The 17,801-nt window shown below is 34.9% G+C and overlaps 2 protein-coding genes across 2 annotated transcripts in view; both read left to right on the top strand.

Moving 5' to 3' along the window:
• The window catches only part of LOC148955211 (uncharacterized), a 6,568-nt gene extending 1,253 nt beyond the window's left edge, over nucleotides 1-5,315 (top strand). Inside the window, exons 2-4 of the mRNA XM_089108105.1 lie at nucleotides 141-248; nucleotides 1,314-1,436; nucleotides 5,151-5,315. Coding sequence (XP_088964231.1) covers nucleotides 141-248; nucleotides 1,314-1,436; nucleotides 5,151-5,282 — 363 coding nt within the window. The 3' untranslated portion in view covers nucleotides 5,283-5,315. The remainder of the gene's footprint in view (nucleotides 1-140; nucleotides 249-1,313; nucleotides 1,437-5,150) is intronic.
• A 4,557-nt stretch (nucleotides 5,316-9,872) lies between these two features.
• On the top strand, nucleotides 9,873-12,631 carry LOC148955210 (uncharacterized). Its single transcript, XM_089108104.1, has 3 exons — nucleotides 9,873-9,905; nucleotides 10,799-11,014; nucleotides 12,362-12,631. The coding sequence occupies exons 1-3, from the start codon at nucleotides 9,888-9,890 to the stop codon at nucleotides 12,569-12,571; spliced, it is 444 nt and encodes a 147-aa protein (XP_088964230.1). The 5' UTR covers nucleotides 9,873-9,887; the 3' UTR covers nucleotides 12,572-12,631.
• The last annotated feature ends 5,170 nt before the right edge of the window (nucleotides 12,632-17,801 follow it).

Genomic DNA, 17,801 nt, shown 5'->3' with positions numbered 1-17,801 from the left:
CTTTTATAGACTTTCGGTTACCATTAGCCCAAGTTGTTTCTTACTCACATTTCGTTACCATAAACTGTATGAATTTACCATAGTGCTATGCGTAGCCTTATATAGGTCATAATCAACAAATTTAATTATTTTATGTTTAGGTTTTGGCTGTGTTGGTCGCATATGTTTCATGCCGTCCCGTGGAAGAGAAAGATATAGCAAAGAGTGCCAGCTACAATGGACCAACATACAATAAAACTCCGCCACAGGTAGTTGTAATTTATGAATAAGTATATTTATCATGGTTGTAGCGATCGCCGCAACCGAGTAAAGAACGAAGTTCACCCCATAATAACCGAAATTTAAAATATTTTTTAACTGAAACTAAGGAGCAACATTAAAACTTAAGACGAACAGAAATTATTCCGTGCTTGAAATCAGCATAATAATCTCATTCTTTTGATGTATCTACTGATATTAAATTTCCGTTTTTTAGAATTTCGATTACTATTGAGCCGAGTCACTCCACGAACTGTTTAATTAAAAACCTCATTTCGAGGTTAAGTTGGAATTAGGTTATTAATTGCACTGACTATTTTCTTGCAACAATTTCTGAAGAATTTGTCGTTGGCATATGACATTCAGCGTACGAAATCTCGTTTGGCGAAAATATTTAAAGGCTACCCAAATGATTATGCTAAATCAGATGTTGGTCCAATTTTGGGCAAAATCTTATTAATTGCTTGTTTTGGCATAAATGTTGAAAAGTGTCAAGCCAGTTAAAAAAACGAAAAATCACAAAAGACGCTCCTAGGTCTCTTGAAATGAAAAATTTGAAAAGCTCATTTATGGTTTTAGGTCGTTATGCAGTGATAAACTATAAGTAGAGAAAGTTGTTTTCCGTCGAATATTTGTAGCTTTTGCTCAATAATTTCTTAACAATTCCCACTAGGATGTTTTATAAGGAATCTAGGACTTTTTCTCGGTAAGCTAATTCAATATTTATTGACATATTCGACAGAACAAAATTGTCTAGTCGTTTTAGCGTCCCTCGTGTTTTTTTCTAATTTTAAATATATTATGTCGGAATTAACTTAATAGATGTGTTCTCATCCATAATGTAAAAAATTGACGGAGCCTGTTTACTTTTGGATTCTATTTTATTTGATTACTCCTGACTTTAGTATTTGGGAAAGCTACTTTTTTTTTTACAAATAAGAGAAAAAATAGTATTGTCATAATTAAGGCTTGTCATTTCATTGGCTTGTCATTGGCTTTTCATAATTAAGGTATTCTTATATCTTCAATTTTTAAATCTATTATTCTTCGAAAAGGGCTATTTTCAATATGCCAATGCGCCAGGACCCTACGAGTACGAATTTGGCTATAACCGAGGCAACAAGGATCACTCAAGGTCACATTATGAGCAGTCAAAGGATCATCGATTCAGGACAAGGGTAAGATATATTTATACTTTAGTTTTATTAAAAATCAGTAGTTTGAAGCAAAAGCCGTCTAGATAGCATTTTATTAATTTCATACTGGAGTGATTTATCTGTTGATAACTACTGGTTAAACGGTTTTATGTAAGAAATCTGAAAAAAGAAAGTGCAAAAACTTGATTTTGCGATTTAAAAAATGGGTTTAATGTCGTTTTCTCAATTTAGAGAGTAAAGTTACAAATTCGAGTTACAAGCGCACTTTTTTAGAAAGAGGAAATATAACTGTGCATGTCGTTATGTACTTACCGATCCGCTTTTCTGGTGACCTAGAAGATTAAATATCCAAATGAATCGGCTTCATGTTCTGCTCCTTAGCCTTACTTTCCTTTTTTTCTTGTTCTTTATCTCTTTCGCGGTCTTTTTGCCAATTTTGAAGGTATTGCAACACTGCTTTTATTATTGGAAGAAGTATTGAGAGTCACGGATGCTTAGACACTAAGACTATCTTTCCATGTTAAAATAAGAGATAATATGGAAACCAATTTTAAAGGACTTAGTGGCAAGATTAATAAAAAAAAGTTGGGAGTTTAAAACGGGGCATAAATTACAGAGAATACAACTAGGATGCTACAGAAAACTTTTAGCTCTGAATGATAAATTCAAAAATCCAGCTTTGAAGCGTGATTGAGGATATTATACTTATCGTATTTAGAGCAGTAGAAGTTGCAAGGAATCGATGAGCTTTGGAATGTTGGTCAAAGAATAGGGCTGGAGGAAGGGGGAATGCCTGCATAAATTAATCACATAGGGAACTCAGAAACTTCATTGTAATGCATTGGGCATTACAATATCCCTGTAAATTCATTATGGAGGAAACAGAGCATAAAACCTTGAAGTTTATTTGAAGACGGGTTTGAGTTGGAAGAATCAATAGGGTCCGTGGACTTTGATGGGAACTTACCTCAACTTTAGGATGGAAGGTTTCGGCTTGATGAAGTTCCTAGCTCTTGCCCTATATGCTGTAATACTAATGTATAACTGGTCCGCCTGGTTTTTCTTTGCAGTGAACTTGGATCTTCATTTGGACATTATAGGGTATATTTCGGGGGAATCAAATATGTGAGTTAAGAAGTAATGATTTTATGACAATTGGAAGGGTAAAGTTTTTGCTAAAATAGCAATGGATTTTAGAGACGATTTTTATGTGGCATGCATTATTTTTTTTTTTTTTAAATATTTATGTAGGTGATTATTATATATTATTATACATACAGCCATGCGTAATCATGACATTTTGTAGCCATAGTCCGCTATGTTTTTGTACAATAAATATCTTTTTGTTGAATCTAGGCCAAAATATACTCTTCGTTTTGACTCTTCGTAAATGTTTATCATTATTTCTGTTTTACTGTAAAATCCATTTTAGGTACTTATATGATATACCCCTTGCAGCTCAAGAGGTTAGGTTAATCCTAATAAAATACAACTATCATAAAATATGATTAAAAAAATATAATACCTTGGAAACAAATTTGGGCTATCAGTATGCACTATTTGGGCTATATATTGAGGGTGGGAGTAAAGTATAGCGGGTCTGCATGCAAAATGTGTTAGCTTCAATTATTATGATATTATGAAGTAAGAATTGTTGGTACGTGTTTCCTATAGCAACCACATTTAAGTGCTGTTGAGAAGCGAAGTTTGGTTAATGCTAATGAAATAAAACAAAATATGATGAAAATATAATACTTTATCAACAAAATTATGAAAACTACAACAAAGAATTATGGAAGGGTGGCCGCCCAGATCGCATTATATTAAATACGCAACCTTAACCTAACCAAAATACCAACAGAATATTTAATTAAAATATAGCTAGAGTGTAGTTTCCCACCGAGCCAAAGGAAATATTGTCTGGTATAAAGACCATGAAAACCGGTTATTGCCTCGTGTTCGTGAAACAAGATCTTGAGTGCGGTCGATATAAGACAAAAGTACCCTCAATTTTATTATTTCTGATTCTTGGCTGTAAAAAAATTGAGCAAAACCTGCCTTCTCAGTGCTTACAATTGATTGACAGTTAACAGCAAATCTAACATCACTGGGCGTCACACTTGTTATGAGAAGATAATTTCGCCTAGTTACTTTCACTAAATTTCAACCAGCTTTTATTTATTGTAGCTTTGAAAGAAACGTAAGCACAGCCATTATCAATCACCATCTGCCTAATTGGTGTATTTTTTTCATTATTTCAGCCTGTTCCGAGGTACGTAGGTACGAAACAGACAAAAAGCTTTTCCATCCGGTTTTTACTCATCTAATCGTAAGTAAAGCCTACGGTTCCTGAATAATGTTTACAGCTTAATAGAGTCGCATTTACAATGAGACTTTACTAATACCAAAATTTAGTTAGCGTTAATTTGAACTGATCAGATTTTTCATAGGATTTCCTAATTGGCTGAAAAATTCTGACTGGCTCAAATTAGCGGTAGCTATATATTGATGTTACCAAAATCTCATAATGAATGGACCTTAAGAAATTCTAACATCGCCAGGATTGAATTGTGAACAAGAATTTCGTTTCTGAAGATATTTGATTAGCTTTCAATATTTCCTGAACTGCAATATTGAGATTCACAATAGATATAAATTCTTCTCACTTTTTAGGAGGCAAAACATGAATTTTTCGGTACTGGTGCATTATGCGGACACCTCTAAAAAGTCAAGTTTGGCTAACGGTCAAGAAATAAAATAAAATAGGATGAATATATTATAGTTCATAAACAAATTTGGGCTATCTATTTGCACAGTAGGTCAGGGGGGGGAGAGTAAAGCATACCATATTTTAAATACGTAACCTACTAGGTACCTTCCCCCCCCCTAAACCCCAAAAAACAACACTTTAAATGTCGTAAACGCAATGAAAACTACGCTTTGGATTCCATTTCTCAATAACGGTCTCTTGAAAATAACCAGTCTGGCGGGTTTGGTCTCTCAATAGTATATAGAATTATCCGCATAAAGCACCAGTACCAATTTTCTCATTGCTTCGAAAACTTTGATAGTGTCTAATGACTCATCCAGACCCACAACTACGAAGTGTTACGCATAAAGTCAGTTGCAATGTAATATATTCCATACGAAGCTGATGAGTAGAATAATTTATAACTTCTCAGTTGGAAAGAGCTAGAGTTAAATCCCTTATGTGGTTGAGATCAATTATAACAAAGTAGAAGATCATAGAAGCATTTTATTAATAATGCCCAATGACATTTCTAAAAGCCCCTCACAAACTCAATGTAGCACTAATATACTGCTTTCCATTTACAGACTCGTGTTAACCTATATTAAACGTGTGACAAGATAATATATATATAACAATAGTAATAATGACAAATTATTATATATAATTTGTCAAATTAGCAATAAATTTATATTATCAATGAAAACTTGCCATTATTAAATTGAAAATGTATTAACTTTATTTGCTCCTCGTTATATTTTGGCAAGATGCGTAAAACCGGCATTTATTGCCATCTCTTGTGAAAGTAGTTTTTCAAATGAAAACGTTTCATACCTATCTAGCCTTAAGCAGGACCACATAGCAACTCCACTTTGCTTAGTCAAACCCTAGTTAAGCAAATATTATGATATATACACAATATAAATATTATGTGAAATGCATAATAAATGCTTAATTTCTAACGAAAGTTCTCCTTTTGTTTACAGGCAAAATGGGCTGACACTCATGGAGGGTATGGAGAACACTATTGGGAGTATAATCATGGTGACTATAGTGCTCCGTCTTACCATGCACCGAAGAGCTATGAAGCAGTTCCAGTTGAAACGCCTAAATATTAAACTTTTTCTTATTTATTAAAATAAAACCTTTATAGTTAATACTTTTACATCATTAGGAATTCCACCAATGCACTACGAAATGTGTTTCTCAATAGCTATCCATGACACTTGCTTTTGACAAAAGCACACTTTTATTATGTGACTAGTATTATGTGACTCGACCAACTCTGAACAAATTGAATCGACCTTGTTTCAAAGGAAGGAAGGAAACTTTGTTTAAATGGAAATGCTGGATTTGATTAATGTAGATTTAACTACATCACATATAAAAAGACGTTTTCTTTATGTTCCAGACAGTACTTGTGGCAAATTTTCTAAGTATCTGGGGATTTATTCTATTTCATGCATGCCTTGATGAGGGTAGGGTATTAAAACCCTTATTGCAAAAACTTCACTTGGTTACAAATAGCTACGCACCTATTAGTGCTGGAGGAAATAACATTGTTTACCATAATTTACCAATACCAAAAATTGTTTTAACTGGTTTTCAAAATGAACTAAAAAGTATAGGATAATTGCCACCGGCATGTGTTCTTACCGGTATCAAGTATTCAACGCAGTCAAGTCTTGTGTAAAAGTGTCTTTCGTGTACTTTTTCATGTGCACAATTACCTGTTCATGTTGCTTTATTTATATAAGCGGGAGTATACATGAAAGGGGAATTTTTTATGTTCTAATATTGTACTGCCATTGGAAGTGCATGCACTGACAAAATTTAGAAGTAATTGAACGCTTGGAAATGGTCGAAAAAGGGTTCAATAATTAAAAAAAATGTTTGTGAAAAATAGACAAAAACGACAAAAAATTCGGTAAGTTGAGGAAAACGACTTACGAAAAAAAAATGAACGTATCCAGTTTTCAAGCTCTTTTTAAAATACCCGAAAATATGTTTTCATAACTAACTTTTCGTGTTAGGATAGTATTTATCATCACTCCAGAATCAGCTTTGAAGTAGAACAGCAGCATTTTTTTTTCGAAACCTCTTTTTATAAGTTTCGCTTACTAAGAGGACCAGGAGGGCGAGCGCCAGGGAGGGGGACTTTAAACATCCAGATAAGGATTGTCGGCCACAGGGATTTCGATGCTACGCTGTTTGTGCCCTCAAGCCTATGCACTCAAGTTTTGACACAAAAATTTCCATTTTGGTGTCATATGCCACTTTATGAAGACGTTGTCAAGACAAAATTATACTTAGCACGTATATGTCAGCATTAGCTTTCAAATGAGCCCTTTAAAAGCTCTCTACAGTGTTTCAGTGCCCTGTAGTGCTAGAGAAATAAAAAGAGAAGAGACCCATCAGCGTTTCAAGCTCTTTGTCAAAAATTCCGAAAAAAAATCATTTATGAAGTTAACTTTTGCAATTAAGATCAAATATTAGCATTTATATGATTTCAATTCAATTCAATTTTATTCGAATAAAAACATAACACAAACATCAATAACAATACAGATCCTAGAAGATAACTTGTTAAGGACCAAAAGAAAAAAAAAATAAAGTAACACTGAAAAAAAATATAGAAGAATAAAACATGGCTAATTAAAGCAAATTTGTTAAAAATGGAAATATTAAATTATACTATCAAGTTTTGTTACATTTTTATACAACTTGCAGAAACTTGTGGCTAGTTCAACACTGGAGGGAATTTTGTTCCATTGAATAATAGATTCGTAAATGGGAGATTGCTGGGCAGCACTAGAAACGCATTTAGGAATTTTAAAGGCTCTATTGGATGAACGGAGACAGTGGGCTTCCGAATTATTAATATTATAATAGGTTAGGAGTTGAGGTGGAAGATTATTGTGGAAAGCAGAGTAAGCAAGCGATAAATTTATTTTTTGTATGATTTGATCAAGTGGAGCTATGCCAAAATCTGAATACAAATCACGAGTTGGATATAGACGGGGAAGCCAAAAACTGCTTTAATGGCGCGGTTTTGGGCAAATTTGAGTTTTTTAACTCAATATCTAAAAACATATTTAAATGATTAGTTTTCATTAGGTAGTTTTTTTAAAGATATTTTTTAGTCTTCATAAACTAAGTGGGTTGGGAGAGGAGTATGCTAGAAGAAGGGTTGTAAACCTTTGATCAAAGGTTGTCAACCATGGATATTATAATGGTACCCTTGTTATGTTTCCCAGCCCTTCAAATCCAGAAATGGCACCAAAAGTGCCATTTTTGGTGCCATATGCCACATTACGATTACGTTTTCATGACGAGTTTACAAAAACATGCTTAAATATGATCAAGAGCTTTTAAATAGGCCTTTGAATGGGCCAGAGCATATATCTATGGTCGTGTGGTATCCTGCTATCCATTACGGAAAAAAAGGAGACACCAATACTATTCATACAAAAAAAACGATTTTTCTTGTTTTTCAAGATAGGGGGCTCAAAACCTATATGTACATAGTTTTGGATAATGGTGACTCTAAAGGTGCACTTTTTGTTTCGACCCACCACTATTTTCAGGGGATTCAAGCTGTGTTTTAGTGATTCCTAAAATTTGCTCCTGCAATAAACTTTTACTATTAAGATGAACCTATATAGTAATTATCATTTCAGAATCACCTTTAAATGAGTAATTTTTTTCACTAGTCATTTTTTTTAAACAAAACGTATTTGAATTTTCCTGTTACTACGGGGTGTGGTAGAAAGTGCTGTTACAGTCTGGGCTAGAAATTTAAAGAAAGTGAGGATTGGACAATGCTTTAGGCATGTATAGAGGTTTGAGTCCTAAATCCATCCATACATGCTTCTGAGGGTTCTAACATAAGGACAGCAAGCTCTATGTTAGCTCTTGTGGTTCATATCAGTGATTTGAGTGCTTCGCGTGCAATGTGGCCCATAAACATGAAAGTTTTGCAATCAGCGTCAATCAGAGCAAAAAATGCCAATACGAGGTCGGAATCTGAATTGATAGGGTGGGGCATCACGTTTTAGATTAGAAGATTGAAGTAAAGCACTTTAAAAAGCTTATAAAATAGTAGCCGCTTTACGTAGTAGTAGCAAGTAGTAGTAGCTACTTTTGCGTAGTAGTAGCAAAATGATGAGCAGTATCGGCGGTATATTGCCCTTTACAAGATTATCATTTCCATTAACAGGATTGCCGCCTAGACAAATTTTGAAATTCACCATCGTAGATAAAACGAGCTATATTCACCCACTAAGATACATGCTGAAATAGGACGTGTATTCACGTTCTCCACTAGTAACATATGTTTAATATTATAGAAAACTCAATTAGTCAAAATAAACACGTATTTAGCCCATAAAAAACACACACACTATAGCTCATGAAGAAGAAGCATAAGTTGTACATTAGTATCAAGGCCTTGGCCGTGGCAACCGTGACAGGCACAAGTTTTTTAGCACACCGTAGCTATTTATTGTTTTGCCAAGCCCTAAGACTTCCTGCAGATCTTCGAAAAACCAACGGTGACACTCTCCATGCAACTTTGTATACACCACAGGCACGGAATCAAAAGTGGAGGAGATTTAAGACTGACTATGGGCTTGGAGATCAAAAAAGGAAGTTTAGAGACAGAGTAAGAACCAGAAAAAGATTGCACATACAGATACAGGACAGACAGTGCACAATCTCTTTGATGTAGCCAGAATTTTAAATAAAAAGGGGTCAACTTATTTCTGGGGGAAGTAGACTTCAACTAAAGAGATAGGTTTAACCACTAGTATATTGACAATTTTAAACAATTTTGGATGACTATTTAAAACTTTTTTTGATCTGACAGGCATGCCGCAAGTGAAGTCTATGGGTGGTAAACTAGATTCAAATGGTATACCAGTTTCTTAAATCGCTTTTTCTGCTGTGTGGTTAGGGCGAGGTGAAGGGAAGAACCTTTATTGTGTCTAAATACTACCACTTTCAGCACATACGCAGCTGAGATAGGCCCTCTCCCCTCCACGCCAACCTTCCACAAACTGGTTCTTTGCCACCAAAAGAGGTGGCAAATTTTTATGAAGAGGGCATCAATGTGTTGGTGCATCGTTATGATAAGTGCTTCAATATAAACGGGACTTTATTGAATAACTTGTACCTTCAGAGCTTGGCTTTTAAATGTTTTTTTTTAAAGGTTTCATCCCCATGTTTTTCTTTCAATTTCTTTATTCCAAAAGTCAAGCTACTTTTACAACAGTCACCGCGGAGCCCCAAAAAGATTCAGAAAATTCGTGTCTTCAACTCTTTTAAAAGATCAAAATGAAAGAAAGAAAAGCGGTACAGAAATTGATAACGATGCAATACCTTGGTTCAAGTTTCCCGGTTGCTGATATACTCAGTCGTAACTTAGCAAGCAGTTGACGTTTTACTTCTTAAATTGTTAATGAACTTGAAATGAATATTGACCTTTACCATTTACTAAGAAAGTGACCAACTGTTGAGCGAATTTGCCGGTCCTTTTACATTCGCTCTGACACCAATTAATTAGAGTAAAAAGAAGATATCTAGTCGTGCCGCGCCAAAAGCGACAGCTGACTGATGAATTACAAAAAAAAGCCTCAGAGCATATATTCCAAAGCAATATGTCGTGGTGAAATCTGCCTTTATATAAATTGGTTCCTTCCTCTTCATTGTGAACAGTATCAACCATGAAGGCATTCATAGCAGTGAGTTCATTTACTTTCTTTTATGATAAAATGAAGTGACTTTTCTGTTGTTGTTACGGAGACCTAATTTGATTTTCTTTTTTTACGCTTGTTAAATCGTTTCTGCAAACTTTTGTTCTGCGATTTATTCTGACTGTAAAAGAAAGATAAATTAATTCGGCAGATGGGCTCTGGGGGAAGGGACAAACTGAGGTCTGGGAGGGGCAGTTGCTCCGTAGCAAATTAGGCCCCAGCTATATTTGTCTCGTTTTCAAATCAATGCTGACAAAGATATGTGTTATGGTGGTTTTTCTACGAGGACCTGTTGGAGATAAGTGGTTATGGACAGCCAACACCTTTTTCTGGGATTGCCATTGCCATAAGCATTTGCAACGGGGAAAAATGTCTTTAATTTAGTTTTTGTGTTTCTTTCTCTACCACTTTAGTAATTGCGACTAATCCATACTTTTTTCTTCGTTAGATTTTTTGGACTTCGTTAGATTTATGCAACTTTTGCAACCGCATTCATTAACTGTAAAATGATAAAACTAAGGCATACAATGTAGCTTCGATATTTTTTTCAAACTAACGAACTTACTATCTTTGATAGTTGTGTTTAAAAAAGAAATAGGGGATATATATATATATATATATATATATATATATATATATATATATATATATATATATATATATATATATATATGTGTATGTGTAGGCTTATGAAAACATAAATATAAATCAGTCCTATGAAAGAATATGTGTTGAAAAGTGAAGAGTTTACAGTTTTGGAAAATCTACCTCTCTAAGAAAGGTGGTCGCAGATTCTATATGAAAAAGGATAAGGGGTACTTACAAACTGAGGTAAGACATGCCAAGAATAAGTAAATTTGAGCTATTTATCACCATTTCAGGTATTTGCAATTTGCGCAGTTGCTGGATTTTGTTCCGCTGATGACGATTACGGGCGAAACTACAAGCCTTCTTATAACGGCAAAACCCCCGAGGGATATTTCCAGTATGTGAATGTCCCAGGTGAGCATGAGTACGAATTCGGATATAATCGTGGAAATCCAAGCCATTATACTTCTCGGTTCGAGCAAGCTAAAGATTGGAGATTCCGTACCAGGGTAAGAAATGTATATTTACTTTGTCATTTTGATGCTAATAAGAGTTAAGAATTATGATCCTTTCCTAATAGGACTGAATTATATTTGAAAAAAAAAAATTAGATATAAAACCTATTCAATTGGATAAAATAATTTTCGACGAGCCCCCTCCCCCTCCTTCTCCACAAAACAAATAACCGTTAGCAATCTAAACATAGCATTTAATGGAAAAATGGCTCCGATTTACCAAAAAATAAATAGAGATGCTGATTACTTTGAAAAAACTAATTTTTATTTAACTTTGACATCTGTAACTTAAGATATGCGCCATGTTTGTCCTAGTGCCTGAAATACTTTGCCACATAATATTGTACAGGAAACAAACCCAAGTATGTTCCGAAGTTTAATGGAATACAATTGTTTTAGGGTTTATGAGAAGGATGGGCAGTGAGTTCTCTCGTTTCTTTATTTATTAAGTTACTCAAATTGTTTGATTCTTTGGTTTGATGATGGGAGGTACCAAATGGTTTTTTATTTGATTTTTTTGTCGTTTCTTGTTTTGTTTTTGGTGTTTACTTAATTTATATATAGGCCTAGTGGGGTAATTATTTAACTAAAAAAGCTTTACTTCAGGTTTTGTTTGTTTATTGTTGATGAATAAACCCTTTCTTTCTTAAAAAAAAGATACTTATGGAAACTTCGTTGACACATTTTCGATGGACGTCATCTCAATTTTCCATAAGGGGAGCAAATAATTAGTCCAGCATAGGAAGATTCAGAAGAAAATCCTGTTTTATCTACTTTCTTTCATAAGTTTTGATTTTTTATATCAGAGAGCCACCCCCCCCCCTAAAAATAACCTCTGTGATGTTTTTCCCGGTTAGATGATACGTGTATGCTTGGAGTGGCTGAATACGAAGCCTTTTTTTCGTTTATTAAAGGCTCATTTTTCCATGATACATAGCCAGTTAGGCTATTTGAAAATTTATTTCTCTTCATTTGCTCATAAGGTAACATTTCAGGGATTTAACTTGACTACTTTAAATAAGGGGGTGGGATAAATCGTTCTCATAAATTGATAAAATACAAAAGTAACCTTGTTATCCTGCTTTACACAAAGAGCTTGTGTTTATTCTATTTTTTTCTAAACGCCGGATTACGGCTTTAACTTAATATTTGGCTGATATCAGTCAAATAGACTATTACTTCCATGAAACGGTTAATAATGTGCATAAAAAATAGGCAAAACCGAGTCAAATAAAATTCAAATAAATACAACACTAATTAAATTAAAAAAAAATCACCGAAACATTTCCTTGGAACCACACTGGGTCTCTTTTTTATCGGCTTCAATATGTTTACTTTCAGGCAAAGTGGGCTGACGCACATGGAGGCTACGGTGAGCATTACTGGGAATACAATCATGGACATCACCATGAACCAGCATACCATGCACCATCCTATTCTGCCCCTGCTTACCCGGCTCCATCATACCAGGCCGGAGGTTATTCAGAGCCTGAGCCAGCCTATGCACCAGCCGCCAGTGAGGATGTCCCCGAATATGCAACGAGCAACTAATTTATTTATTTTTATAGCTTGGCTTTGTTAATTCATTCTTCAATAAATTATTTTTTATAATGTTCATCTCAAGAATTCTTAAAATGTATAGACATCCACAAAGAAAGTCATGGACTATTTTAAGCATTTAAAATAACTTTATAGAGCTGTTATATTCAGGTTTTGAAACTGTGTCTGACGAAAATTAGCATATAACTATCACAGTCCTTTATAAAGGTTACTGGCAACAGACATCTATGAACATTAGTATACTATAGTTCTTTTTTTTATTATTTTCTTTGACTCGTTACTAGCGATGGGACGATTAATCGGAGTAGATTTAGAAGATTTACATGGAACCGGTATCGGAATGGATTTTTAAGAAGATTCCACCATCAAGTTATGCTATTAAAACAAAAGAAGGTTTTAGTTTAGGTTCCGTTTATAGTACAAGCATATCCATACATTGCAGGGTTCGCGCAGGCGGAAGATTGGAGATTCCGTAGCAGGGTGTAGGGACCTCTAATGGAAAATAAGCTATTTTCTTGCAAAAACTAGCTGACTGTTTCATCTTTATAAAAGAAGTAAACCCAGTCTAACATATCATATTATTTGAATTACGACCTATCCTAATAAGAAGAAATTTAGTTTTGTTTATGACATAACAGTATAACGCCGTTGACCATTTCTATTAGGACCTAAAGCTAATTAATTACTCGAATCGACAATTTTTTTCACTTATGAGATAAAGTGATTATATTCAGAATCAAACAATCACAGAAATGAGTGCGGGGGGAGGGGGGGAGAGGATTTTTTTTCAAATAAAGATACAATAATGTGATTTTGAAAATCTAAGCGGGTAATTTTGCTGTTCTATACATTTATGATGAAAGTACCTAAAAAAAACTATTTAGTATCAACTCCTGCTTGAATGATTACGTGCAAAGAAAAGCTAGGCCATTCAAGCTTGATGGTCTGAAGACAGATTTTCTGTGTATTCAACAAAGCGAACAATCTTCTATGTCCGAAACAATTTTTAGGGAGTATATTTTACTTTTTGTTTCGGCTCCTTTCTGGGCATTTCCCACTCTTTCCACTTAAAAAAAAGTTTTTCTTCCCCAATTTGGAATCGTTTCCTCGGTGTTTTGTTAACAATATCTAGAAACAACTTAATGATTATAAATGGAGAAGCTAGTGATTTGTATTAGGGGCCTTAGCCTTAGAGGGGGGAGGATAAGGTCAATACTTCGGAATCAATTGAATTATGTAGCTTATTTAATTCGTCAGAATTAGAGAAGATGTGCTGTATTTATTAGAGAGACCTAAAAATATAGAAAGATACTGAAAAAAAAAGAGGAACTGAAATATTTTGGGAGGGTCCTTTGATCCAACAGCCTCTCCTTGCACATATGAATTATTTAGTTAACCCAAAAGACATTGGGAGTTCAGGGCGCAATATTTCCTTATTCCGTGAACGTTCGTTCGGGTACATGATCGTTCGAGACCATCACCCAGACGTGACCGTCTCAAACCTATGGTCTAAAAGATCGGGAGAGTGCTCATTTGAACGGAAATTAAAATTTTAGTGCCCTTTTTAAGTTAACAAAAAGACAGCTCCTCAAGAAAGTTGCGTTTTCTGTCATTTTGTGGCGCAAAACTACATTTCTGCCCTAAAGAAGACAATGTTGCTACCGATTGAAAATTCTGAGGCAGCTAATCGATTTAAAGTGCCAAAAAATATGTCAACAATGTATTTAAATATCAGAGAACCCTACCGTGGAGATCCCGATGGCTTCAGCCACGTAAGAGATCAAGAGTCACGCAGATTATCCATCCATATGAGCGAGAATAGCCCTCTCCGTCCCCCCAGAATTCTGTAGTAAAAATATTAATAAGAGCCTATTCGTCAAAACCATTGTTCATCGAAAATTTTGATTAAAAATCCTAATTTGTCCAAATTTTTATTATAATCCAATATTGAATACCGAGGAAAGGCTGACCCCCTCCTCAACTTCACTCTTTACACTAAAGTTTGAGTTGTTTTCCTAATTCTTTAAGAACAACAATGACCGTTGAGTTAGAACAACAAGCTATTTCAAAGCGCTAAAAAAAACTTTGGCGCAACGAGTGAGGGGCCGAGGAGGAACAATTTCTGTTTGTTTTAATCTTGCTCCTTACTTTCAGCTGAAAAAACTTATAGCTGTTTTTTTTTTGTGGTAGATATCAACCATCGTGTATAGATCATCCAAGATGATTACCCCCCCCCCTCCCCAAGAAAAAGAGGGAGGTTAATTTTGTTGTCCGATTTTGAAGAAATTGAATGGTTGTATTAACAGCTAGTCTTTTTAACTCCCATACCTATAATTCGCCCAATGGACGTCTTTCTGAAAAGCCTGTATGAGGTTCTTCGGTTGATTCTTACTAAGGTGTTTTCAGCCTTTTAATTTACGATCAAATTGCAAGGTAAATTTACGACAGAATACAGGATAGGAATTTATTAATGGTAGATAAGCTTTTAATTAGGGAGTTGCAACACTTCAGTTAAATGTAGGGGAGTTGTATAGTCTTAGTTGTTAAGTGAAAAGTTTGGAGGTAACCATTATTTCCATACAAAAGTATGTGGATAAAATAAATTGAAAACATAGCTACTTTGTGCGTTAGTACACTGCAAAAGAAGATAGTCACGCCATTAGGACGCCTGTCAAGAAAACTGATTTTTCAACTTCTAACTTTCTTGAAATTTGTTGACACTAAACAACTACAAGCATCACTTCACTCGACTAGCGACCTATAGTTGGTTTTCAACAATTTTGTACCAACAAAGTTCCGAAAAAAAGGCATTTTTTCCGAAAGAAAGAAAATGTTGGGGACTATAGTTGTCTCGATAGCGTGAAGTAAATGTAAATATCTTTTTTTTAGTGCGGACTAGCAAGACTGGCATATTCAGTAACGTCAAATGAAACAACAATTTCACAAAGAGAAAAGTTTAGGGGGTATAATCGCCTAATCCTGTGAACTAATAATCTTCGTAGAAATTCCTCTGTATACTTAAAGAGGGGTTTGGTCTTTTGCTATGGTTGAAGAATTCGAGTCTTCAATAACATTTTCTATTTGACCGTCGGGTTGTATTTCTTGCTTGAAACTGTTGCCATTTAATGCCGACAATTTTTTTCCTCTATCTTTTTCTTGCAACAGATGGTCCGAGAAGTTTAACTTCATTGTAAAAGTGAAACTTCCGCAATAATTAGTGAAATGGTTGCGTGACATGTTAAGTGTTTTCCTTTTCTGAAAGGAATCATAATATTGGAAAATTACAGCTTCGTCATAAAGCTGCTCATGGTAATGAACAGTAAGTAAAGAGCAGCCAATGTCAACAAGAAGAGAAACTCTGAAGACAGAGGTACGGAAACAACAAGCCCATTAAAAGCATCCTATTCTAACACTGATTAAATCTGTATAATATGTACTAAGTTTAGATTAATTCAGCAAAATTAAGGCTAAAAGACAGTTTTTATAATTAAAGGAAAAAATAGGCTTCGCCAAGAGGAGGTGCATTCTTGAACAACGTAATTCCATCAAATACTAGCGTTATAAAAGGATGATACCCCCATTAAAAGGAAGCTTCAGCCCTGTCTGCAAAAACAGCCCTCTGTCTGCAAGTGTTGTTTTCAACTAAGTGTCGCGATACAACAATTTTGACAAAATTTGAGATAAAATGTTATCGAACAAACATTTCAATTGTAGCCAGTTTCAATTCGACATTGAGAAATCCAGGATTTCATTAATTAATGCCCAGTATGTCAACGTTACACACCAACTTTTAAGAATGAGTTCAGGGAAGATTTCTCTCTTAAGGGAGCAGGGGCGTCAATTGACGGGGTAGCCCTTCTAGATTTGGAAAAATACCTTTTTGGGAGGGTATTTTCACTGAAAAATGCTTTTATTTGGTGTTTCCATAGAAAAGAATTGTGATCCCTTTACATTTTGAAAAATACACTCTCCCTAGATTTCCATGAATTGACACCACTCGAAGTGGGGGTGAGCTGAAGGTTCAAAGTCTATTTTACGCCTAAGTTTTCTAACTTTTTTTGCGTTTGATACTTAAGACAAAACGAGCGCTGACTGAGTAACGGTTCCTTTATTAATGCCGGAAACATGTTGAATGTAAAACGGAGAATAAAATTCATATGCTTATTTGTAAACTTAATCTTCAATATTTGCCTCAAGAGCCCGTCGCCCTTAAAAACAGAAACATAATATTTCCCTTTTTTAAAATTTCAGACCTTACACATCAGAAGTTTTCACAGAAGAGGCACTTTCTTCAGGGTGACAATGTTCAACTCCATTCATCTTAAGATTCTCTCCGGGGGGAAGGGGGTGGGGGTTTACCGGGTTAGCAAATTTTTGCAAAATTCAATAAACAAATTATGTGTTTTTACACCTTTTCTACCCCCCCCCCTCCCCCAAACAATAATCCTGGATACACCCTTGATCCATCGAGAGTAAATACAAATGTGATGCACTGATAAATCCCTAGAGCACTTTTTGTTTGGATTTCAGTTACCTAATCTTGTGAGTAAAATTGTCGCAGACATGTATAGCCTCCTTCACAAATAATTTGAGTCATGTCACCTATCTCGTGCGCAGAATCCGTTTCTTTTGCCTAGATTTTTCTAAATCTAAAAACAAATTTTAGAAGAAATTTTTCACTTTCACTGTAGAAGAAAATATACCTGCGCCCAAATAACCATACCGTGAAATCCTTAGCTCATTCTGACCCAAACACGTGAATCCGTTAGTCTTGATCTTAGGTGAAATACCAACTCTAGGGGAATTTTCCAAATTTGATTTCTTTAGTCTTCATCTTACTAGTCAGTATTCGCATATGAAAATCATTGATCTTGCTGGCACTGATCGTCCTTATCGCTGACAAGTGCGATTTAAAATAAGTAAACGTCAATGTAATCATCTAAGTGATCGAAAAATAATTTTCTCCTAAATTTACAGGTTTCCTTCATGAAGAGTCAGTTACAAATTCTATGTCCGTCGTCCAAACTAGTTCACTTACAATTACATTTCCGTGAGCTAACAGGACTTTGAAACAATCGAAAAATTGCGTAAGAAAATCACGGATGGATTTAAGCGAGAAGTCCAAAGAATTCGAAGGCTAAAAATGAGACTGGCAAATTCGTTCTAAGGTTACCAAGCAAGAAACGACCGACATTATAGAGCAACTTACACTGCTGTCACT

The sequence above is a fragment of the Artemia sp. Qi Xiang Cuo genome, chromosome 2, assembly GCF_049724085.1.
Source record: "Artemia sp. Qi Xiang Cuo chromosome 2, ASM4972408v1, whole genome shotgun sequence".
NCBI classification, from domain to species: Eukaryota; Metazoa; Arthropoda; class Branchiopoda; order Anostraca; family Artemiidae; genus Artemia; species Artemia sp. Qi Xiang Cuo.
Note: the sequence above shows the minus strand (reverse complement) of the source record. Positions and strands in the feature narration are given on the sequence as shown.

Bases quoted from the DNA above. Each gene is read 5' to 3' on its own strand.
- LOC148955210 (XM_089108104.1), top strand. The intron at 11,015-12,361 runs GTAAGAAATGTA...GTTTACTTTCAG, and splicing joins ATTGGAGATTCCGTACCAGG to GCAAAGTGGGCTGACGCACA.